At 43.9% G+C, this 25,593-nt stretch overlaps 1 protein-coding gene across 1 annotated transcript in view; it reads left to right on the forward strand.

Annotated features, from left to right (window-relative positions):
* Positions 1-25,593, forward strand: part of LOC126481070 (F-box/WD repeat-containing protein 7) — a 138,254-nt gene that overhangs the window by 19,395 nt on the left and 93,266 nt on the right. Inside the window, exons 4-5 of the mRNA XM_050104555.1 lie at positions 13,333-13,453; positions 19,680-19,814. Coding sequence (XP_049960512.1) covers positions 13,333-13,453; positions 19,680-19,814 — 256 coding nt within the window. The remainder of the gene's footprint in view (positions 1-13,332; positions 13,454-19,679; positions 19,815-25,593) is intronic.

Genomic DNA, 25,593 nt, shown 5'->3' on the forward strand with positions numbered 1-25,593 from the left:
GTTGGTTGCTCTGTCGTTTTCCCAGATCATGTCTTCAAGGTCCCACTGCATCAGGGATTTACTATCTTCGATGCAGAATTACATGCGATCTTGCAGGCACTGGAGCAGATGAGACACTCTTCCAGTGCTAGATTTCTTGTCTGTTCAAATTCTTGGAGTGCCATTTACTTCCTCCATATAAAGTCATCCAGAATATCCAGGTTGCCCTCCTCCAACTAAAACAACTGAGGAAGGTGTTTTTCTGCTGGATACCTGGGCACATGGGAATTGCAGGGAACAAAGGGCAGACCAAGCAGCCAAGGAGGTTTGTTGTGATCCTCAGGTATTTCAATGTGCCATCTCCCTGCATGCTATCACCTCGCTGTTGATGTACAAGGTCCTGCGTCAATGGGAAAATGAGTGGCTATAAGTGACTGATTCAGGCCCATTTGACATCCATCTGGCCCCTTGTACTACTCACCTCCAATGAAACTGTAATTGTCATTGTCACCTTCCAGAATTGCAGCCCCTTCTTTCTCTCTACTCTGTAACTTAGGTTGCATTGCAGGAATCTCATTTTGTGGATACTTGTTTGCTGACTCTTTGTGGTGTCCAAGCCTTCTCCCAGACTGGGCCCTATGTGAGCCTCCAGTGGTGTGTCTATGTTGGCCCGCATGGATGTTGTTAGTTCCTGGATTCCCCTTCATACTGTGCTGGAAGCAGTGTGCATTCGGATCCATTTAGACTTTGTGGTAACAATATGCATCATCTTCCCTCAGACCAACTTCATACACTTCCTGTCCTTCTTGCCCTCCTTCAACAGCTCTCCCCCTGCCCTATCCTTTGGGATTTTGATGTCCATAAGTATGTGGAGTGGTGCTGTGACCACTGACTGGGGCAGGCTTCTTTTAAGATCTGCTAGGACGGCTTGATCTCTGCCTCCTCCATTGGAGGTCCTCACACTTTAGTTTGGCACACGTCACTTACTTGGCTATTGATTTTTCTGTCTGTAACCTAGATTCCTCCCCTTCATTCAGTGGGGAGTTAAGGATTTTTGTGACAGTGATCATTTTCCAATCGTCTTTTCTCCAGCGTAACTCTCCTGGATGCTCTCTCAGATGGGCCTTTACTAATGCGAATTGGGATACCTTTTCTTCGGCCACTCTCCCAACTGCACCACCACGCAACAGCATTGATGAGTCTGTATGGAGTTTCATTTATGCCATGCTTTTGGAAGCTGCTTCGGTGATTCCTTCTTCCTCAGGTTCTCCTCAGTGGAAAGACTGTTCGCCCTCCAACACTACAGACAGCGTCCATCTCTCGAACACCTCCTGGGCTTGAAACGACTTAGTGCTTAGGCTTGTTATCTACTTAAATGCCAATAACAGATTTGTTGGGAACATTACTTTCCTGCCATAGGGATGCATCCTTCTTTGCACTTACGGGCAGAGGTCAGGTATATATTTGACACTGTCCTCCTACAGGTGTCCCAGTAATTTTTCTGAATAGTGTTGCCCTCACCAACCTAGAATCTATTGCTGAGCATTTTGTTCAGCATTTGTTCCAAGTCTTTGTGTTGGTCCACTATCCACGCATTTTTTCAAACCCCGTCTGGAATGACTATGTTTATCTTTCGTTCTTCTCTCCCCCCCCCAATATGGAGCCTTCTAATGCTCGTTTAGTGAGTAGGAATTCACCAGCACCCTTGATCTCTGACTGACATGGCTCCTGTACTTCACTGGGCAGGCTGCACACCAAAACATAGCAAAATGCTTGAACACTTATCGGTGGCTAGCATCATATACTTGCCGTTCTTAACTGTTTCTGGAGTGAGGGGGAAATCCCATCCAGTGCTAGGAAAGTGGTGTTGTTCCTGTTTTGAAATTGAGTAAACCACCAGTTCAAATGGATAGCTCTCATCCAATAACTTTAACCAGTGTCTTCTGCAAGTTTCTTGAACAGATTGTGAATCAAAGACTGTATTGGATCCTTGAATCAGAGACCTTTTGGGTTCACCTAAGGATGCTCTTTTGCCAACACCGCTCTACTGCAGATAATTTAGTCAAACTGCAGTGTGCTATCCGAACGGCTTTTGACTGTTGTCAACACCTCATTTCAGTCTTCTTCAATCTGCATAAAACTTATCATACAACACGGTGCCACCACATCCTTGCCACCTTATGTGAGTGATGCCTGGCTCGCTTCCAATTTTTTTCATGCCTCACTTTTAGGCAGAGATTGAGGCCTTCTGTAACACCTCCCATCTGTAGGTTGTATTTTAACTGTTCATATCTTTTTAGTGGCTATCAATGATCTGGCAGTGGCTACAAGTCCTACAGCATCCCCTTCGCTATATGCTGATAATTTTTGCATTTATCTTTTATGGGTGTTGCTGAATGAATGCAGATGGAAGGGAGCAGTACACCAAATGCAGTTTTAGGCTCTCACTCATGGCTTCCATTTTTCTGCTTCCAAGACCTGTGTACACATTTCTGTATTCAGATCTGTACCTTGATGACCAGTCCCTCAAGGTGGTGAACTCTCATCTTTGATTCTTGGTTGACATGGCTTCCCCATCAATTAAACTGGACGTTTTTTCTTTTTAAAATTCAGTCTTGATCACACCATGTATGTTACAAGAACATAGGTGACCTGTTTCGGTCATATCACATGGCCATCATCAGACCAATGGCATCTTTCGGAAGACGGTAGGTGGAGCACTCTTCTCAGCTGCTGTGATGTCAACTGTTGATGATGGTCATGTGATATGATTGAAACTGGTCACCTATGTTCTTGTAACATACATGGTGTGATCGAGACTGAATTTTAAAATGAAAAAACTTTAAAAAATTTTGATCACTGTTCCAAAAATGTTTATTAAAATTGTTTTAACTGGACATGTTGGTAGCACCTGAGTGCTCTTTGATGCCTCAGCTGTACTCCTACATGGCTCTACATAACATTGGTCTGGTCCCTTGTAGATTATGGGAATCTCACATACCACTCAAATTACCTTCAATGTTACAGACATTGCACTAGATACACCATCGTGGGGTACGACTGGTAACTGGTGCGTATTGGACTAGTCCATGATCAGCTTCCTAGTGGAGGCAGGGGTTCCACCATTACAGGTTCTGTGTCAACTACAGTTGATCACCTTTGCATTATGCACCTGATGCTCTATGGAGTGCCCAAACTACCATTTCATCTTTCAATATATGGGGATCCACCTCCTGCAATATCGGCCGAATGTGGGCGTATGATCATTGTTTACATCTCACCCTTTCTTCCGAACTCCAGTTTTCCCCTCTACCACTACTTCTCTAGTCCCGCTTACGTACAGCTTTCTGTTGCAACCTTCCTCCACAGCGCTTTCTTGACCTATCACAAGGTCCGAAAGACTCGTCTCATTCTGAGTTCCTTCACTGCCAATTCTTCTCTATTCTTGATACGTTTTGGGGTTCAGAAGTAGTCTATACTCCTGGCCCAGTGGTTGCCAGTCTCTCTGGCTTTGTTTACATTCATGCAGTATGTACTGAACTTCACTCCTTGTGAGATGGTTGCAGTGTTTACACTGCAGAGTAGGTAGACATCTCTCGTGCTCTTGAGCATATCTGTTCCTGCGCTGATGGGGTCCTTCCTCATCTGTAGCGACTCTTTGAGCAGTTTACAAGCTCTTGATGAGTGTTACTCTCACCATTCCTAGGTCCTGAATACCTGTGATTCCCTTTTTGTCCTCAAACAGTGTTGATGGTCGGTGGTCTTTGGTTGGAGTCAGGGTCATATTTTTGGTGTCATTCTTTACTGTCTCACATTGGCGATACTTGGCTGACTCTAGGTCATCACCTCCATTGCGAGGAATCCGCCCCACTTTCGTTGTGGTGCCCTTTTGATGGTGGTCCACGTTTTGTTTGATTGTCTTAACCTAGCTGCCCTGCAATGGACTCATAATCTTCCTTTCTCGCTATCCCTGGTATTAGTGGATGAACCCTCAGTGGCTGACCTGGTTTTACAATTCGTGAAGGTGGTTTTTACCTGTCTGAGGTAGGGCATCTCAGCCATGTGAGGACAACGAGGGGGCGTCTTGTACCTTCTCACATGTTTTATTTGACTTGGTGTTCTTCCTCTGTTATCCTGTGCTCCTCTTGCCAAAGACAGAAAAATAATGGAATACAAGACCCTGGAGTGACTGACCTACACTGCGGCTAAGAGGAAATATGAGAGGCTACATCCTGTGCTTGTGATGTCAACCTACACTGCCGCTGTGGTTCTACCATCTTCCGTTCTGCCGTGTACAGTTAGCTCATAGCTGTCAGACTCCACCTGCCCCCTTGATGTGGGGAGCACTTCTCTCCCTGTTACTCTTGTCCAACCTACTTCAGGAGCAACCCCCCCCCCACCTCCCCCCCCCCCCCATCCCCCAACCATCAGGGATGTCAGTATCCACTTCCCATCTGGATAAGCATAAGTCTTCTTGAGCTCCTCTTGCCAGGAACAGATCCTTGGGTCACTCCCTTTCCAGGTTCCTACCAGAGGCAAAGCTGACACCTGCCAGTGGCTGAAGCAACCACAGGTAGCTGGTCGTAGTCATGCTCCTGCTCCTGAGACTGAATCAGTGAAACCCTCCCAGCCGGACGAACTTAAGGAGCAGCGAGAGAAACCTAAAAAGACAAAGACCCCCAAGAACCAAGGCACTGTGGTGGCACCCACACCACCACTACCTACACACTCTGTGTCTGAGGATGAAGTGGAGATTAAGCTTGACACCTTCTTTCTGCATTGCCCTCCAGGAAACCTGGTTCCCGGCAATGCAGACCCATGCCCTCTACGTCACCTTCCCAAGTCTGAACGAAGATAAGACGTCTTTGTGGGCACCAGACCCCAACTGGTTTCCCTGGTATTAACATCAATGGCGTGTTATCTACCGATGCAAAAGCGATTGCCGAGCACTTTGCCGAGCACTTTGCCGAGCACTTTGCCGAGCACTTTGCCGAGCACTTTGCCGAGCACTTTGCCGAGCACTTTGCCGAGCACTTTGCCGAGCACTTTGCCGAGCACTTTGCCGAGCACTTTGCCGAGCACTTTGCCGAGCACTTTGCCGAGCACTTTGCCGAGCACTTTGCCGAGCACTTTGCCGAGCACTTTGCCGAGCACTTTGCCGAGCACTTTGCCGAGCACTTTGCCGAGCACTTTGCCGAGCACTTTGCCTGAGCCTCTGCATTGGAGAACTACACCCCCTCCCCCCCCCCCCCCCCCCCAGTCTTTTGCACCCTCACACCCTCAAATGGCGGATGAAAAGGAACATCCTCTCGTTCACTACACACCACAGTGAATCCTATAACACAGAGTGGGAGCTCCTCAGCGCCCTAGCATATTTCTTCGACACAGCTCCTGGGCTGGATCGGATCCACTGTCAGATGATTAAACATCTCTCGTCTTACTACAAGGAACATCTCCTTGTCATCTTCAACTGGATCTGGTGCGATTGCATCTTTCCATCACAATGGCGGGAGAGCGCCATCATTCTGGTACTCAATCAAAACCCGCTTGATGTGGATAGCTACCAGCCCATCAGCCTCACCAACTTCCTTTGTAAGCTGCTGGAATGTATGGTGTGCCGGTGGTTGGGTTGGGTTGGGTTGGGTTGGGTTGGGTTGGGTCGGGTCCTGGAGTCACGTGGCCTACTGGCTCCATGTCAGGGTGACGTCTGCCAGGGTCACTCCACCACTGATGATCTTGTGTCCCTCGAACAGCCTTTTCCAGATGCCAAGATCTGGTTGCCATCTTTTTTGACTTAACGTAAAGCATACGACATGACCTGGTGACATCATATCCTTGCCACATTGTATGAGTGGGGTCTCCGGAGCGTGCTCCAGATTTTTACTCAGGAGAATGGCGTTCTGCAGGGCTTTTTAGGGCTATTTTTAGTGGCTATTAATGGTCTAACAGCAGTTGTAGGACCATCAGTCTCACCTTCTCTGTATGCGGATGACTTCTGCATTTCATACTGCTCCTCCAGTACTGGTGTTGCTGAGCTTCACCTACAGGGAGCCATTAACAAGGTGCAGTCATGGGCTCTAGCCCACGGCTTCCAGTTTTCAGCTGCGAAGTTGTGTGTCATGAATTTGTCGGCATTGCAACATTCATCCAGCCAGAACTTTACCTTAATGATGATCCACTCACTGTAGTGGAGACATATTGATTCATAGAACTGGTTTTTGATGCCCTATTGACTTGGCTACCTCCCCTTCATCAGCTTAAGTGGAAGTGCTGGTGCACCTCAATGCCCTCTGCTGCCTGAGCAACAGCAACTGGGGCGCAGATTGCTCTACGCTGCTGCAGCTCTACAGAGCCTTTGTTCAGTCCAGCCTTGACTATGGGAGTCTGGTTTACGGTTCAGCGGTGCCCTAAGCGTTGCATTTACTTGACCCAGTGCACCACTATGGTGTTCGCGTAGTGACAGGAGCTTTTAGAACAAGTCCAGTGACCAGTGTCCTGATGGAGGCCGGAGTCCCTCCATTGAAAGTTAGGCGTGCACAACTGCTCGCCAGTTACGTTGCACACGTTTGTAGTTCTCATGCGCATCCGAATTAGTCTCCTTTTCCCAGCCACGGCAGTTCATCTCCCTCATCGGTGGCCCTGGTCAGGGCTTATGATTGCAGTTCGTGTCCGGTCCCTTCTGTCTGAACTGGAGTCCTTCCGGTTACCATCTCTCTTCGAGGTCCATTCACGTACACCTTCATGGTGTACACCTAGGTTGCAGTTTCTTCTGGACCTTTTGCATGGCCCTAAGTACTCTGTAAACCCTGTGGCACTCCACTATCACTTCCTCTCCATTCTCAACAAGTACTGGGGCCATGAAGTGGTTTACATAGATGGGTCGATGGCTGATGGTCACATAGGCTTTGCATATGTTCATGGAGAACATATTGAACAGCACTCCTTGCCAGATGCCTGCAGTGTTTTCACTGCAGAGCTGGTGGCCATATCACGTGTTCCTGAGCGCGTCCGCCCGTGCCGTAGCGTGTCATTTCTCCTATGTACTGACTCCTTGAGCAACCTACAGGCTATCGACCAGTGCTATCCTCCCATCCTTTGGTAGCATCCGTTCAGAAGTCCATCTACGCCCTGTAATGGTCCCATCGTTCAATGGTGTTTGTGTGGACTCCAGGACACATCAGAATCCCAGGCAACGAACTTGCCGACAGGCTGGCCAAACTTGCTATGCGCAAACCACTTCCGGAGATGAGTATCTCCGAAACTGACCTGCGTTTTGTCCTACACCACAGGGTTTTTCAGCTTTGGAAGATGGAATGGCAAAACAGTGCGCACAACAAACTGTGTGTCATTAAAGAGACTACAAATGTGTGGAAGTCTTCCATGCGGTCCTTCAGAGGGAATCAGTTGTCCTCTGCCGGCTCTGCATTGGCCATACGTGGCTAACCCATTGTTACCTCCTCCATCGGAAGGATCCACCTTGGTGTTGCTATGGCTCACAAATGACGGTCGTCCACCTCTTGCTGGACTGCCCACTTTTAGCCGCTCTCTGGCAGACTTTTAACTTTCCCAGCACCCTACCTTCGGTGTTTTGCGACAATGCCTCAATAGCAGCTTTAGTTTTATTCGTGAGGGTGGGTTTGATCATTTGATATAAGTTTTAGCGCGTGTCCTTTGTCCCTCTGTGTCCTCCACCCTAGTGCTTTTAGGGTTGATGTTTTTGTTGTGTCTAGACAAGGCAGCCTAGACACAATGAGAGGAAGCCGAAAGGCACGTGCTTAAACTCACGCAGGCTGGCGTGAGGTCTGAAACAGGATACGTAATGAATGCTATAAAGAAAAGTACGTAGCTTCTGGAATACTTAACTTTAATCCACAATTGTAGAACATCGCTCTTGATGATACATGCTTCATATAATAAATATCAATTGAATACGGTGCCTTGCTAGGTCGTAGCAAATGTAGCTGAAGGCTATGCTAACTATCGTCTCGGCAAATGAGAGCGTATTTGTCAGTGAACCATTGCTATGAACGTCGGCTGTACAACTGGGGCGAGTGCCAGTACGTCTCTCTAGACCTGCCGTTTGGTGGCGCTCGGTCTGCTATCACTGACAGTGGCGACACGCGGGTCCGACGTATACTAATGGACCGCAGCCGATTTAAAGGCTACCACCTAGCAAGTGTGGTGTCGGGCGGTGACACCACAGTTTTAATGTATTGCAGAGTGGCTAGCCTCTCCTTTTTATTCTCATGGTCAAGCAGCCATGGTAATCTGATCTCTTGTTTTGATGTCTCCTACTTGTTTCTTGCATCTCTCTGTGGCGTTCTTGTCTAATTTTGTCCATTTTAGTGTTTGTTGCTGTTCTGTCATTCTTGTGGTTTTCTCCTTTCTTCCAGCTGTGATTTGTATGTCTCAATTATTTTACTCCCACCCTTGTGGAATTATTTTAATCAAAATGAGGGACCAATGACCTAGAAGTTTGGTCGCCCCCCCCCCCCTCCCCCCCCCCCCTCCTTTTAAACCATCCAACCAACCAATCCACTCGCCATGTCCACGTTGCTAGTCTTTCCTGGGTATTGTTGGGTGGGGAGCTCTAGTAATCGGCAGGGAGTTAGTCCCTCATCGCACTTTCTGTCTTTGGGCTCCTCCGGCTGCTCCTTGGGTGGGGGCATCTTGTGCACCTTTCTTCTTTCCCCCCTTTTCTTCTTCCTTGTTCCTTTCTCTAGGGTCTGTTGACTTTCGGTAGACCTTGGAGTTTTTTATCCTTAGTTTTTGTGCACTAGGCCCTTCTTTGGTGTGTTGTTTTGCTAACTGCACTGCTTCAGGTAGGAGGGACTGATGACCTCATAGTTTGGTCCCTTTAATCATTAAATCAACCAACCAACCAACAAGAGAGATTGTAATGCCTCATTTCATTTATAGCTAATGTGCAATATTTCTGCTTTGAAACGTGCTGTGGCTAAGCCCTGTCTCCGCAATATCCTTTCTTTCAGGAGTGCTAGTTCTGCAAGGTTTGCAGGAGAGCTTCTGTAAAGTTTGGAAGGTAGGAGACGAGGTACTGGCAGAAGTAAAGCTGTGAGGATGGGGCATGAGTCATGCTTGGGTAGCTCAGTTGGTAGAGCACTTGCCCGCGAAAGGCAAAGGTCCCGAGTTCGAGTCTCGGTCCGGCACACAGTTTTAATCTGCCAGGAAGTTTCATATCAGCGCACACTCCGCTGCAGAGTGAAAATCTCATTCTGGATTTCAGTTATTGCTTCACAGCGTGTGGCATCTGGTTCCTTCCTATCAGTGCCAGCTTTTCTGAATTGCACAGATGGGAACTCTCCAAGCAATATATCCTGGCATCAATCTTGGTTATTCCCTGTCCTCTGCTTACGAGTCACCTTCCCTGTTCCCACTTCAGCACTACATGGCCTTCTATTCCACCAATGTACCCACAGTCTTTCTCCCTTCTCTACTTTTCTGTTCCTCCACCCCCATCCCCACAAATCTTCTGTCTGCACCCAGCAGCACTACTGTGTCCCCATCATGTCCCTGCATACTTTCACAAGCAGTACTACACCTTCCCCCACTTCTACCCAGTAGTCCCACCCCTCCTCCCCCATGCCTCTTCCTTACCTCCATCACCCATGCCAGATTGCTGCTCCTGTCAAGTGCAGCTGCTGTCCGGTCACAGCAGCTGTAGATAGCAGTTGTGTGTGAGCTGTGCTCGTGTGAATGCGTGTGTTTTTTATTTCAGAAGAAAGCCTTATGACCATAAGTGTAAATCTTTTCAATGTGCATGTCTGTGACTCGGCTTCTCCTCTATATGGTGAGTATCTTCCTGTCCGTTTCATATTATTATTATTCCATCCACCACTTTCCATTGTTTCATCTTTTACAGGGCCTCCTGGCCCAGCAACAGGGGGGCTTCCATCAGGGCCGCTCAGCGATCGACAATTTAGTCTCGCTAGAGTCGGCTATTCATACAGCTTTTACTCGGCGAGAACATCTAGTTGCTGTTTTCTTTGATCTTCGGAAGGCGTACGATACCACTTGGTGCCATCATATCCTTGCTACGGTGCATGAATGGGGCTTATGGGGTCCACTTCCGATTTTTCTACGGAATTTTCTCTCCAATCGCTCCTTTCGGGTTAGAGTTGGCACATACTTTAGCTCTGCTCATATTCAGGAGAACGGTGTCCTGCTGGGCTTGGTTCTCAGTGTTCCCCTCTTTTTGGTGGCGATTAATGGTCTTGCGGCTGCGGTGGGCTCATCGGTCTGTTCCTCTCTGTATGCCGATGACTTTTGTCTTTATTACAGTTCCCCAAGGATCAGCGTCGCTGAATGGTGGCTGCAGGGAGCTATCTGTAAGGCACGTTTTTGGGCATCCAACCATGGTTTTCAGTTCTCAGCCTCTAAGACCCGAGTGATGCATTTCTGTCGTCGTCGAACGGTCCACCTCCATCCAGAGCTCTATCTTCCCAATGAACTCCTTCATATTGAGGAGACACTTCGCTTCCTTGGCATGCTGTTTGATGCTCAGCTCACTTGGACACCTCATCTTCACAAGCTTAAACAACAGTGCTGGAGGCACCTCAACATCTTTCGTTGCCTTAGCCACACCATTTGGGGGGGCTGCACGAACAACCCTCCTACAGCTCTATAAGGTCTTAGTCCAGTCCTGTCTCGACTACAGGACCGTGGTTTACGACTCGGCAGCACCCTCAATGTTGCAGATCCTCAACCCGGTTCTCCATTGTGGCATCAGGCTGGCGACAGGTGCCTTCCGCACTAGTCCGGTGACTAGCCTTCTTGTAGAAGTTGGAATTCCTCCCCTACGATTCCGCCAGCAACAGTTGCTTGCGTCATACATCGTCCGCGTCCATGCCTTGCCCGACCACCCAAACCGCAGGCTCCTTTTTCAGTCTTCTGCACTCCCCTCCCCAAGACGGCGGCCCAGGTCGGGTCTCCCGATCGCGGTCCACGTTTGTTCCCTTCTCTCGTCACTAGAGTCCTATCCCCTTCCTCCATCCTTCCAGCCCTCTTCTTCTACCCCTCCTTGGTCCCTCCCTTGCGGCTTTGCATGGATTTTTCCTGCGACTCCAAGTCCTCCGTTCCACCTGCCAGTCTTCGTCAACAATTCATGGCTCTTCTTGCCTTGTTTCGCAGTGCAGATGTAGTCAACACAAATGGTTCTGTGGTCGATGGACGCACTGGGTTTGCTTTCATCCACGGCAACTACATTGAGCAGCATTCCCTGCCTTGTGGGAGCAGTGTTTTCACTGCGGAGCTGGTTGCTCTTTATCGTGCACTCGCTCACCTTTCCTCCTGCCCTGGCGAGTCATTTGTCATATGCAGTGACTCCCTGAGTGGATTGCAGGCACTCGAACAGTGTTTTTCTCGGGACCCTTTGCTGTGCGGTATTCAAGATACTGTTTTTGCTCTCGCCGAGTGTGGTCATTCAGCGACGTTTGTGTGGACCCGGGGCATTCCAGAAAACGAACGTGTTGATCGGTTGGCCAAGCAGGCCACCACTTCGCCACCCCTGGAGCTTAGTTTCGTGGAAAGAGACCTCCGGTCAGCCCTACATCGCAAGGTCCGTGATGTCTGGAGCTCTGAATGGTCTGTCTTGAACACGCCAAATAAGCTCCGTATGGTAAAGTCCTCCACGGCCGTATGGAACTTATCCTTGAGGAGCACGCGTAGGGACTCAGTTGTTCTCTGCTGCCTCCGAATTGACATATGTGGTTGACCCAAAGCTATCTTCTTCACTGTGAGAACCCGCCCAAGTGTCGCTGTGATGCAGGGCTGACAGTGGTCCATCTTCTGATGGACTGCCCCCTTTTAGCCCCCTTGCGGCAGTCCTTTAATTTACCAGCTGCACTTCCTTTAATTCTAGGTGACAATGCCTCTATAGCTGACTCAGTTTTACGTTTTATCCATGCAACTGGGTTTTATCACTCACTCTAGTGTGGGTGCTCTCGCATGATTTCCCAGGCTACACCCACTCCAGCGACTTTTAATTGTGACGTGGATACCAAAATAGTGTCTTTTATGGTAACAAGTTGTGTTGGTACCTCTATCAACGTTTTCCAGCTGGAGGTTCTTCGTTTGTAGTTGAGTGGTTGACCTTTTACCTGATCCATCAACCACTGTAGTCTGTTTTACTCTAGGCAACTATTTGCTCTGCTCCTTTCAAGTGTCCTCTATTTTGTGTTATTGTGGTGTTCATTTTAGCTTTGTGCCCCTTGGTGTTCCCTCCCTCTGGGTGCCGAGGTTACGCTTTTACTGTATAGGCCTTTTACATGTATGTCTGTTTGGAACAGGGGACTGATGACCTCAATGTTTAGCCCCCATCAAACCCCAAAACCCAACCAACCATCTTTTACATGGAGAATTTGAAAGCCAAAGCATTGGAATCTGACAAGCATGAACCAACATGTTTGTCAGTATATGCAAGATATGTTTGTGATGAGACCCTACAGTGTGAACTCGTACAACATCTCAACTTTATCTGTTGAGCTATACATTTCCTAAGAAAATAGTAGTGGGTCAACTACCTTTTATTAATAGTTTGGTTAAGCACGGATGTAATAATGGTAATCATGGGATACTTAGTGTGGAGAAAATAGCAGGGGTGGCGTACAGTGTGGAGAAAAGTGTGTGTGAGTGTGTGTGTGTGTGTGTGTGTGTGTGTGTGTGTGTGTGTGTTTCAACCAGGTGCCTACTTAGGAGAACCTGATACATCTTGAAGCATTCCTAGGATACAAGGTGGTCAGTCACAGCATGAGATGGCAAAAGCATAGAATAATTTGACATAGTCAGCTCTTGATTGTTTCCTCATATTCATAAGGACACCATCAAAGTAAACCAGGACAAAGTTGTCATAGTGCAATTACAGTTGGAGCTATTGTTTCATCCCACAGTTCATTGCAATAGTCGTGAGGACTCAACCAAAAAAATGAGGAATAAATGTCATTGCAGGTTTTGAGCTGCGGTGGCAGTTTTTAGAGTACCTAAACTATCACATTGCAATATATTTTACTGTTCTGGATGTTATCCAAGGTAGGTATAGTGGTTTAAAGGCTCATCTCATGGTAAATTACAGTATCTCATAAGATCATTTGGGTATTTTAGGAAAGAGAAGTTCCACAGCTACACTTTGTTCTTGTACATTATTTTAAAAAAAGTTGTTTTTCCCAGGGCACCATCACTGCTTTTGTCCTGTTCACACTATGTACATAATTATTTCTGAAATAGCCATTACTCTTATGATCTGTGATGGGATTTTCCATGCTTTTATGTTTATTTTTATGTTTATATGCCAAAAAGACAGTAACTGTATGTAGCTCAAATGAAATTTAATAATTTCAGCTCAAAGAAGAAATATCCTGAGGGCTCAGTTACGTTAGAAAAAGTAAAACTTCAAAGAAGTGTTATTCCTTCAAAAGATAATCCTCCTCCAGAGATGACTGACTGGTTATATCAGTTTCAAGTAAGTATTCAGCAGCTGTAGAAACTAATGATTATCATATGAATAACTAATTTAATGCATTGATGAAAACTTAGGCTATATTGAAGATGTTGGAAAGGGCCATTTTTGTAAAAGTTGTAGTGAGGCAAGTGCTCACATTGTGGCTGTCTACTCTGTATGGTTCAAAAGTACTTGTAAAGATTCTTTGCAACTTTTCCATTAACCCAGTTCATTGGATTGTTGTTGAAATAAATAGCTTGAAACTTTACAGAAAGACCATGTTGAGAGATATTAGCTTAGCCTTTGTTGATAATCTGTCTGGTGTGGTCCACTCCTACCTCTCCCCCCCCCCCCCCCCCCTCCCCCCTCCTCCTCCTCAGTATCTAGAGATGAACAGGCAGCATAGTAGTTATATTGATGCCAAGCTGAATTTTCATTCTGTACACATTGCAGCTCAGAGTGAGTGAGTGAGTGAAACATATGAAATAGTGATAAGGGGGGGGGGGGGGGGGGAGGAAACTACTACCCTTTCAAAAGCAAAGAATGAAGACAATATTGGTTGTGTTTTGAGATAGCAGTGGAATGGTTTACAAAAATTTGTGCTTCCAGGTAGAACAGTAAATAACTTATTCCATATGAAAGTGTTGAAATGCTTGCTAGCTTGATTCAAATGAGTCCAGCAATACTTTTGGCTCTCAAGATTTCTTCCAGTTGCACAACATTCTCACTCATCAAACAGTAGTAATAACCAGTTCCTTGCCGAAAAGTGATTCTCAGTGTTGTACCATCTACCTTATTTACCATATCTGTTACTTCTGGGTTATTTCTCCTCCCAAAACTGGAAGTAACATGAAGAGTCGAATATTCTACTTAATGGAGCGGATTCAGAAGTCTTTTACGGATCAGTTTAAGACAGTTCCTAAAGAAGTCTTAAGTCTTCTATGAGGGTGTAAAGAAATTGAAAACATATGTTGAGTAATCCAGTATATTAAATGGACCCAGTTTTGAGTAAACATAGGCAAAACTTGTATGCCTTTAATTTTGAATTTGATGTCACCTTGATCTTTGACCGAACTTGGGAACCACACCTGTTGTTCATTTCAATTTGAGTTTTGAAAGTATCTTCTTTTTTTTTTTTTTTTTTGGGTGTCCGAAATGTAACTTATCGATGAAATCATAGCAGTAATATCATTCTCATCCAATAGCTGCCACTAGGTACAAAGAAACATAGGAAGTTCATACTGAACATTGGATTATTGATATCATTTAGAGAAATTGAGAAAGTGGTTGTACATAAACACTGTGAGGCGGAGGATTTCCTCAGGCTTGTGAATGGTAAAGGATTGAAATCAACATTTAGGGAATTAACAAGAAGTAGATGATGGAATACAATAAGAAACCTCCATATTCCAAGTTAGTTAATAGTTGTCCAAAGGGTGTCCTAAGGGACAGAGAACACTGATTTTGAACAAAAAGGAGCTAGTGTCACAGAAACCAGTTTGCATAGAATGAAAACTCAGTAAAGAAATGGAGAAATACATTATGATTTGTACAAAGGTAGTTTGTGCTACCTTGACCTTGTAAACAAAATATTCCTTTAAGGATTGTTGATGCATAACACAACCAACCACTAACTCTCCTAAGATTTATTTCAGTGTCACAGGGGGCTTTGGGGTACTTACGCACATCTACAACTGACTACACCTGCTTTATTACATATCAGAGTCATTAACAGCATATCGTGTAATCTTGTAACACGCACAAATATTTTTGAATAGTTGGTGCCACTTTCAATTCTCTGTAGGTGACTTACGTAATGTAGGAAAATATGCTGATATACATGAAATTGAAAACATGTGAAGTGAGTGAGTTACGTGCACGTAAATTTGTTCTATTGAATGGTGCTTTGAAACTTTAAAGTCCAGATTCATTTCTATGAGGAAACATGAAGTGTTTGAGTGTAAACAGCATGCACATTTGACAAAATCACTTGCGGTGCATGAACAAATTCACAATATTCTTCATGACATTTGCTGATTCAGACATATGCTTTACATGTAATGCCAAACAGTTCATATGATATGTCATTGATAACATTGCAATATTTCTCAACTAGAGCCAAAGTTAATACTCTCGAGATGGTGCCTAAGTCTCAAAAGGGTTAAGAATAAATGGGCTTACCTAAAAATAATTGAGGATAGAGGAACAGAAAGTTGGCTGAAACCAGATGTAAACAGTAATGAAATCCTAAACTCAGATTGGAAAGTATACCGCAGAGACAGGCTGGACAGTGAAGGGGGAGGCGTGTTTATAGCGATAAGAAGTGCAATAGTATCGAAGGAAATTTATGGAGATCCGAAATGTGAAATAATTTGGGTCAAGATCACGGTTAAAGCAGACTCAGACATGGTAATTGGATGTCTCTATAGGCCCTCTGGCTCAGCAGCTGTTGTGGCTGAGCACCTGAAAGATAATTTGGAAAATATTTCAAGTAGATTTCCCCACCATGTTATAGTTCTGGGTGGAGATTTTAATTTGCCGGATATAGATTGGGAGACTCGAACGTTCATAATGGGTGGCAGGGACAAAGAATCCAGTGAAATTTTTTTAAGTGTTTTATCTGAAAACTACCTTGAGCAGTTAAACAGAGAACCGACTCGTGGCGATAACATATTAGACCTTCTGGTGACAAACAGACCCGAACTATTTGAAACAGTTAATGCTGAACAGGGAAGCAGCGATCATAAAGCGGTTACTACATCGATGATTTCAGCCGTAAATAGAAATATTAAAAAAGGTAGGGAGATTTTTCTGTTTAGCAAAAGTGACAAAAAGCAGATTACAGAGTACCTGACGGCTCAACACAAAAGTTTTGTCTCAAGTACAGATAGTGTTGAGGATCAGTGGACAAAGTTCAGAACCATCGTACAATATGCGTTAGGTGAGTATGTGCCAAGCAAGATCGTAAGAGATGGAAAAGAGCCACCGTGGTACAACAACCGAGTTAGAAAACTGCTGCGGAAGCAAAGGGAACTTCACAGCAAACATAAACATAACCAAAGCCTTGCAGACAAACAAAAATTATGCGAAGCGAAATGTAGTGTGAGGAGGGCTATGCGAGAAGCGTTCAATGAATTCGAAAGTAAAGTACTATGTACTGACTTGGCACAAAATCCTAAGAAATTTTGGTCTTATGTCAAAGCGGTAGGTGGATCAAAACAAAATGTCCAGACACTCTGTGACCAAAATGGTACTGAAACAGAGGATGATAGACTATAGGCCGAAATACTAAATGTCTTTTTCCAAAGCTGTTTCACAGAGGAAGACTGCACTGTAGTTCCTTCTCTAGATTGTCGCACAGATGACAAAATGGTAGATATCAAAATAGATGACAGAGGATAGAGAAACAATTAAAATCGCTCAAAAGAGGAAAGGCCGCTGGACCTGATTGGATACCGGTTCGATTTTACACAGAGTACGCGAAGGAACTTGCCCCCCCTTCTTGCAGCGGTGTACCATAGGTCTCTAGAAGAGCGTAGCGTTCCAAAAGATTGGAAAAGGGCACAGGTCATCCCCATTTTCAAGAAGGGACGTCGAACAGATGTGCAGAACTATAGACCTATATCTCTAACATCGATCAGTTGTAGAATTTTGGAACACATATTATGTTCGTGTATAATGGCTTTTCTGGAGACTAGAAATCTACTCTGTAGGTATCAGCATGGGTTTCGAAAAAGACGGTCGTGTGAAACCCAGCTCGCGCTATTCGTCCACGAGACTCAGAGGGCCATAGACACGGGTTCACAGGTAGATGCCGTGTTTCTTGACTTCCGCAAGGCGTTCAATACCGTTCCCCACAGTCGTTTAATGAACAAAGTAAGAGCATATGGACTAACAGACTAATTGTGTGATCGGATTGAAGAGTTCCTAGATAACAGAACGCAGCATGTCATTCTCAATGGAGAGAAGTCTTCCAAAGTGAGAGTGATTTCAGGTGTGCCGCAGGGGAGTGTCATAGGACTGTTGCTATTCACAATATACATAAATGACCTTGTGGATGACATCGGAAGTTCACTGAGGCTTTTTGCAGATGATGCTGTGGTGTATCGAGAGGTTGTAACAATGGAAAATTGTACTGAAATGCAGGAGGATCTGCAGCGAATTGACGCATGGTGCAGGGAATGGCAATTCAATCTCAATGTAGACAAGTGTAATGTGCTGCGAATGCATAGAAAGATAGATCCCTTATCATTTAGCTACAACCTAGCATGTCAGCAACTGGAAGCAGTTAATTCCATAAATTATCTGGGAGTACGCATTAGGAGTGATTTAAAATGGAATGATCATATAAAGTTGATCGTCGGTAAAGCAGATGCCAGACTGAGATTCATTGGAAGAATCTTAAGGAAATGCAATCCGAAAACAAAGGAAGTAGGTTATAGTACACTTGTTCGCCCACTGCTTGAATACTGCTCAGCAGTGTGGGATCCGTACCAGATAAGGTTGATAGAAGAGATAGAGAAGATCCAACGGAGAGCAGCGCGCTTCATTACAGGATCATTTAGTAATCGCGAAAGCGTTATGGAGATGATAGATAAACTCCAGTGGAAGACTCTGCAGGAGAGACGCTCAGTAGCTCGGTGTGGGCTTTTGTTAAAGTTTCGAGAACATACCTTCACCAAAGAGTCAAGCAGTAAATTGCTCCCTCCTACTTATATCTCGCGAAGAGACCATGAGGATAAAATCAGAGATTAGAGCCCACACAGAAGCATACCGACAATGCTTCTTTCCACGAACAATACGAGACTGGAATAGAAGGGAGAACCGATAGAAGTACCCGGGGTAGTCTCTGCCACACTCTGTCAGGTGGCTTGCGGAGTATGGATGTAGGTGTAGATGTAGTAGATGAAAGTGGAGGTGCCAAGAGAGAAATTTGTGGCAGGCTGCATTTAACCAGTCAGATGACTTACGGGGAAAAGAATAGTGAATCGAATAGCTAGTGTTTGTAACCCTGCAGACAGCCAACTACATCAGATTATGGTAGAAATTTTACATTACTCAAATTTTCTTAGTCTTCTTACCTCCCACTGTCCTGTGATCTTTGCATTCATTAAATGCTTTTTTTCTGCTCTTGTTTTGCCATTCTTTCTCTGTAGTTAATTATGACCCACATCTCTTCTGATTGTGACACTTCTTCTTGTCAACTTTTCATTGACTATCTGTCTGTTGTGACTCACTCACTCACTCACTCACTAACTCGTCGCCACCTAACCCAAACCACAAAGAATAGAAACTTGAAATTTTCGGAGGGTGTTGATCTTACACTGTAGGCATGTTTAAGATGGGCTTTTTCTATATTCTGTTCCTAATGGGGTGAAATAGGGGATGAAAGGTTTTTTGAAAATTAGTTGCTGTTAAGGCAGTTTTGAAGCTAGACCTATGAAAATTTGTATCAGGTTTCTGTCAGAAGTAAGAAATACATGTTTCATCATTTTTGGAAATTTAACCCCTTTGGGGGTGCAATAGTGGGTGAAATGTTTTATGAAAATATTTCATTGGAAAGCCTTTTTAATGCTAAATCTTTGAAAATAGTGTTTGGCTTCTCAGTTGTAAATGGGGAAAAAAACACTGTTTTTGTAAATTCAGCCCCTAAAGGGATGTAATAGGGCCAGACTGATTCATTATCGCCTAGCCCAAACCACTAATTACAGAAACGTGAAATTTTGGAGTGGGTGTGGATCTTAAACAGTAAGGGTTGTTTAAGAATGGACTGTTCAAAATTCCACTCCTAAGGATTTGGAATAGGGAATGAAATGCTTTCTTAAAATGTCACTATTAAGGCAATTTTGAAGCTAGAATTACGAAAACTAATATTTTAACTACGAAAACTAATATTTTGTGTGTACACACACAAGAATGCAGAAGGTATGATTAACGAAAAACTTAGTCTCCAGCTCTCAGAACTGCTTTTCAGACAGAAGTCATTCACATTAATTAACATGAAAATTTTATAAGCTGTTGCAATTTGTAAACAACATATAAATTCAGTTATAGAAAAACAGAAAAATCTGTGCAGAACATACTGTCTATGCAAGCGAAGCACTAAGCTAGTTAATTATATTACTATTGTTTTTTCAGTTTTTGATTTACTTTTTCTTCTGATTTCCTGTGCATGAATATTAGGATCATCTTTTTCTGTGTAGTCAACATAATGATATATTTTTCTTGATTGTCTTTGTATTTGCAGCGATGGTCAAATGCGGAACGTCTTTTAGCCATAGATCAACTCATTGAGAAATGTGAGCCAACTCAAGTAAGGCACATGATGCAAGTCATTGAACCACAATTCCAACGTGATTTTATATCACTGCTTCCGAAGGAGGTAAGTCTCATTGTAGTAGAATAATATAAATCATAGGTCACTAATGTCTTAAAAACATCCTTTGTTAAAAGGTTATGTCAGTAATATCTGTGGAAGTTGGTGTAAAGCACATCAGTAATTTGTAGTACTATGTTTCTGTCAGATGTAATTTACACTAAGCTGACAAAAGTAATGGGGTAGCAATATGCACATATACAGATGGTAGTGGTATTGTGTACGCTGGGTATGGAAGAGCAGCGTATTGGTGGAGCTGTTATTTGTACTCAGGCAATTCATTTCAGAAGGTTTCTGATATTATTGTGGCTGCACAACAGTAATTAACAAACTTTGAATACGGAATGGTAGAATGTGTATGTAACTGAATCTCTAAAACAACTAACAGTATTTAAGCATTTCTGAGCAGAAGACATTATTGTGCAAGATAAGCACGAGAGGACAACTGGGGTGTTCTCCAGGCCACTGAGTCATTTATTCATGCATGGTTACCAGCTTCTGTAAATTTCTTGAAAGAACTTGTTTCCATTGTAGTTTCTTTATTTGAAATTTTTAGCTATATCCACCCCCTTCAGCATTATCAAGATACATCACCCTAAAAATTATATTATGCTTATAAGTACATGACCAACACAGCAGTGTGCCGAATTCTTATTAGAGATATCATTACATGTTGTTCTTTAGACACTGCAGTATGGATTGTGGCATCCTTGTAAGTGTAACAACATTTTTATTGTGATGTATTTTGGCAGCATCCAAGGAAAAGTCACTAATCCATAAATAAAGTATTTACTTAAAGTAAAAGAAAAAGAAAGTCTACTCAGAAAAAGGTTCTTTCAAGTCACTACAGGAATCTAGCAAACGATGGGACTATCAGTACTAGCAAAAATTATGTTTTTAAGAAAAGTGTGTTTAAATCAAGAGAACACTGATTGAAGAATGTGAAGTGGTTTCAGAAAACATGGCACAAGAAGACAACTTTTGTGGAGAATGATTTTCCCTGACAAGACACATTAAGGTTTAATGGAATTGAAAGGTGGCATAATTGTATCAGCTTTTAACCCTTGACTTGTGACATTGTATTACAATGTTAGTACTGGTACAGGGTGTTGGAAACACCCCAGAGTTTAAGAACCTAGATAATGTTGTAGTGGAAAAAAAATTGTTATAGTATTGAAGTCTTGAGTTCTTCCTCAGGTTAATGCACTTTATATGCATTGTTGTTGTTGTTGTTGTTGTCTTCAGTCCTGAGACTGCTTAGTGTATTCATCTCTTGGTCTCCCTCTACGATTTTTACCCTCCACGCTGCCCTCCAATGCTAAATTTGTGATCCCTTGATGCCTCAGAACATGTCCTACCAACCGGTCCCTTCTTCTTGTCAAGTTGTGCCACAAACTCCTTTTCTCCACAATTCTATTCAATACGTCCTCATTAGTTATGTGATCTATCCATCTAATCTTCAGCATTCTTCTATAGCACCACATTTCGAAAGCTTCTATTCTCTTCTTGTCCAAACTATTTATCGTCCATGTTTCACTTCCATACATGGCTACGCTCCGTACAAATACTTTCAGAAACGACTTCCTGACACTTATCTATATACTCAATGTTAACAAATTTCTCTTCTTCAGAAACGCTTTCCTTGCCATTGCCAGTCTACTTATATGTATTGGTAATATAAATTTATAACTTTAACACCACAAATACAAATAAAAAATAGTAATGGTTCCTTCTTGCCATGTTTGGTTGATAGATATCTGTTAATTCTGTCAAGCTTCAACATTTTCTACATTATATTGTTTCTTTCCAAGTGATAAAAATATTCTTTCTCAAAACTGTCATTACATATTGCAATCATATGACATATACAAATTTTTATTGTGTGTTTCACTCACAAAACTTTCCCACATCTTTACTTATTGGGCACACTGTACATCTTCCTTTCTGTTTCTTCCATCATCCACATTTCAGTTTTTGAGCCTTGGTCTTTCTGCTGAAGGTCCGTATTTTTCATCCTCTTGTGTTGTCTTCTCCACCACTTTGTTTTCTGGATTAGGGTAGGGATGTTACTGCTACTTCCTGTGTATAACTGGTTGTATTAACAGAACTCTTGGTTCTTTAGTCATATTGTTGCCCTCAGTCTTTCTGGTAAATATCATTTGAGCATTTATTCCAGAATATTGAAAAATATTGAACAGAATCGTGTTTTTCTTGATGTGAGGTAGGTGGTGCACATTTCATCCAGTGTGTCTGCTCGTGTTTTTGTGGAATTGTACATTGTGATAGTTTCAGACTTTCTCTCTTCTGTGCTGTCATCTATTTTATTACCAAAGTTCATAGATGGAGGAAGCATCATGCTTTTGTTTTCTTTAGGCACTTAAGAGATGATTCTTAAGCCCTTTTGAAATCCAAATTATCCACTTTTAACTCCACATTCACAAATTCAGAAGACAGTTGCTTCATTTTTACAAACAGTTCCAATGAAAGTATCTCCTTCTGCAGCTCTTCAGGTAAGCCACAACTAGTAAATCAATTATCTGCCATTACATTACAGCCAGTCACATTAGTTGTCTCACTCAGTAGAATTATCAAATCTTACGGTGAGTTTGAAACTTCATTTGGTCCATCTAGCTGTTTCCCAAGGTATATTGCCACAACGAGAGTGTACCATGTCGTGGCATCACAGAACATTAGAATTTTCAGACCATACTTTGATGGCTCGCTTGGTATATCGTGGTGAAAACTAAGTTTCCCTCTGAAAGCAGTTAACTGACATCCACAGTGGTGTAGTCGGACACTGTGTAGTTCTTGTTACAGTTTGCTTGGAACAATTCAAATATCTTGCTAATAAGTGCAAGTTAATTTATTCTCTTTCTCTCTTGTGTGCTTTGAATGTCGTCAAACTATATGCATCTGAACAGGAACTGAACCGGTTGTGTACCATGGATTCTTTAGGTTCATATGTCCAGAGTTGTAAAAACCAACCAAAATAACCAACAAAAGCCCTAATTTCAGCCACATTTGTAGCTTTGGCATTTCATTTCCAGGCAGAATTCCCTGAAATACTTGTTATGTGCACATTAGTATATCCTCATGTTCTTTTTTTCCAAATATATGTTCATCAAAAACAAAAGCAAGTAGTCTGATAGAGAGGTGGCTTAGTGGTTAGCACACTGGACTCACCCCCCTCCCAGGGGGGCTCGCCACTCTTTGGCGGGTTTGCACTTGGTCACCACAGGGCCCCAGCCTTTGCAGCATCTTTTCCCTTCTGTGCTGCGTGTCTATCTTCTTGCTATTCTTTTTCACCTCTCCTGGGCAACATGTCTGGGGTGTTTTTGGGAATGTTCCACATTGTCTGTAGCTGACATAAGAATAGTCTCATCACTGTTTTTTGTTCCTTTTTCCTTTCTTCATTCACATTCTCCTATCATCTTCTGATTCGACGTTTGATGCTCCTCTTTTTTTTTCTTCCTGCCTGTGTGCTCCTGAAAAGGGTGGCTCACATGTCTGACATGTAACAGCTGACTCGGTAACATGTAATTCCCAGCCCCAGATCAACAGATAGTGTTCACACATAGCCCCTGGTAGATGTCAAGTCCAGAGAAGGATGATTGCCTAAGTTGCTACCTTCCCAAAGTGCTGAGTTTTGAACAATCATCGTAAGGCAGGTGCACACCCTTGTGAAGGTGGCTCCCAGTTGGAAGGAGCATGCCATTGGAGGCGCTGGCAATCATGGGGGATTTTCCAGCAGTGAGCCAATCAGGTTCACAATCAGTGTCTACAAAACATAAACAGAATGAGGCTAATGATTCAAGACCCTTCAAGCCAGCTGCACCACGGTGCCTTGTGGTTTCACGCACTGAAGATGGTCTGTCCTTCGTGACGGTAAATCTGTTTATTATTCAGAAAGGAGTTGATGCAGTTGCCAGCTTTGTGAAATCCTGCTCTTGTTTACAAAATGGCACTTTGGTTTTGGAGACTACTTCTGATTCTTAAGCACAACTTCTTGCCGCTTCACTTCTCCACAGCTATCCTGTTCGTGTTGAGGCCCATAGAATTCTGAACTCTACCTGTGATGTTATTTACACTAGGCTGTCTGACAGTCTGACCGAGGCCAAAATCCAAGCGTACCGCTCTGATCAGGGTGTCATTGCCGTCCATCAGGTAATGAAAAAGGTAGATGCCTCTCCTTAGTGCCCACATGCACTCTTTTTTTTCCCACCTTTGATAGAGTGGTTCTTCCATCCCAGACCAGAGCAGGCTATGAAGTTATCACAGTCCGACCATACATTCCGAACCAGATGCACTACTACCAGTGTCATTGTTTCAACATCACTGGAATGTGAGGTGACACCCTTTCATTTTTGCCTCATCATGACTCTTCTCCAATGCAACGATCGTGGCCCTTGATCCAACAAAGAGGATTTACAGCTGCTTTCAGAATCACAGCATCCACACGTACTCAGCCTTCAGGAAACAAATTTGCATCCTCATGACTGCTTTGAGCTTTTGCATTTCTTCTCGGTGTATTTTGACACCCCCGAGGTCGGCATTCCATCTCATGGGGGAGTCGTGCTGCTCATATGGGATGACATTCATAATCATTCCATTTCTCTGGCTACCCGTCTTCAAGCTGTTGCAGCTTGCCTTTTCCTTTCCCTCTTGACCTTTTCCCTTTGTACCATTTATATCCTTCCGTCATTTGATGTCACCAGGGCAGACTTCCACCAGCTTACTGGTCAGCTACTTCACTCATTTCTGCTGCTGGGTGACTTTAATGTGCACCATCTCGTTTGGGGTTTTTCCAGAACCCATCAGAGAGGTGTCCTCTTGGCCAACCTTATTAATCAACTTAACCTCTTCTGCCTTAATACGGGAGCACCCCTGTTCCTTTCTGACTCCTCTCTTCTGCCTTACACGGGAGCACCCCTGTTCCTTTCTGACTCCTCGTACACCTATTCCCATTTGGACCTATCCTTCTGCACTGCCCAGTTTACCCTTCATCTCAATTGGTCAGTTCTTTCTGATGTCTACTCAAGCAACCATTTCATGTGTGCTATATGTTTACTGACTCCTACCCCACCTCTGTGCATACCCCAAAGGCTGCTTACTAAGGCCGACTGGTGGCGTTACTCTTCCATGGCAGCCTTCGACAAACAAGATTTTCCCAGTTGTGATGACTTGGTGCAATATCTTACAAAGTGGAATATCTTACAAATGTTATCCTTATCCTTCCAGAATGTTCCGTTTCTCGCACTTCCTCTTTACCAAGCTGTGTTCCTGTCCTTTGGTGGACTGAGGCATGCCACGATGCAATTCACGCATGGAGACGTGCTCCCCCTGTTTTTACCTGTCATCCTATGATAACAAACTGAATTTATTACAAACAGATGTGTGCACATTGTCATCACGTTCTCTGGAAAAGCAAAAGAGCTAGCCGGATTTCATTCAAAGGTTCTTTTAACATTTCCAACCCGTCCTCTGTCATGCCGTGAAGTTGAGAGCTGTGCTGGCAGTAGCGTAGCTACTGGCAGGGTCACCCAAGCCAGATTGGTCTCAACTGAGGAGCCAGACAAAGTGTGTCCCACAACATTGAGCAGGGGGGCTCTAGACGCATAGTGAAGCCAGCTTCCCTAGGGGAGTAAACCTAATACAAATCCTGGTCCCCCAAGTTGGGGATTGGGCTCGAGGCTAACACCCTCTTCCTGCAAAAAAAGGTAAAGTTATGAAAACCCAAAGAGCAGAAGCCTGATGGATTATTATATAGACGACGACATGGCACGGA

Source organism: Schistocerca serialis, chromosome 5, assembly GCF_023864345.2.
Source record: "Schistocerca serialis cubense isolate TAMUIC-IGC-003099 chromosome 5, iqSchSeri2.2, whole genome shotgun sequence".
Lineage (NCBI taxonomy): Eukaryota > Metazoa > Arthropoda > Insecta > Orthoptera > Acrididae > Schistocerca > Schistocerca serialis.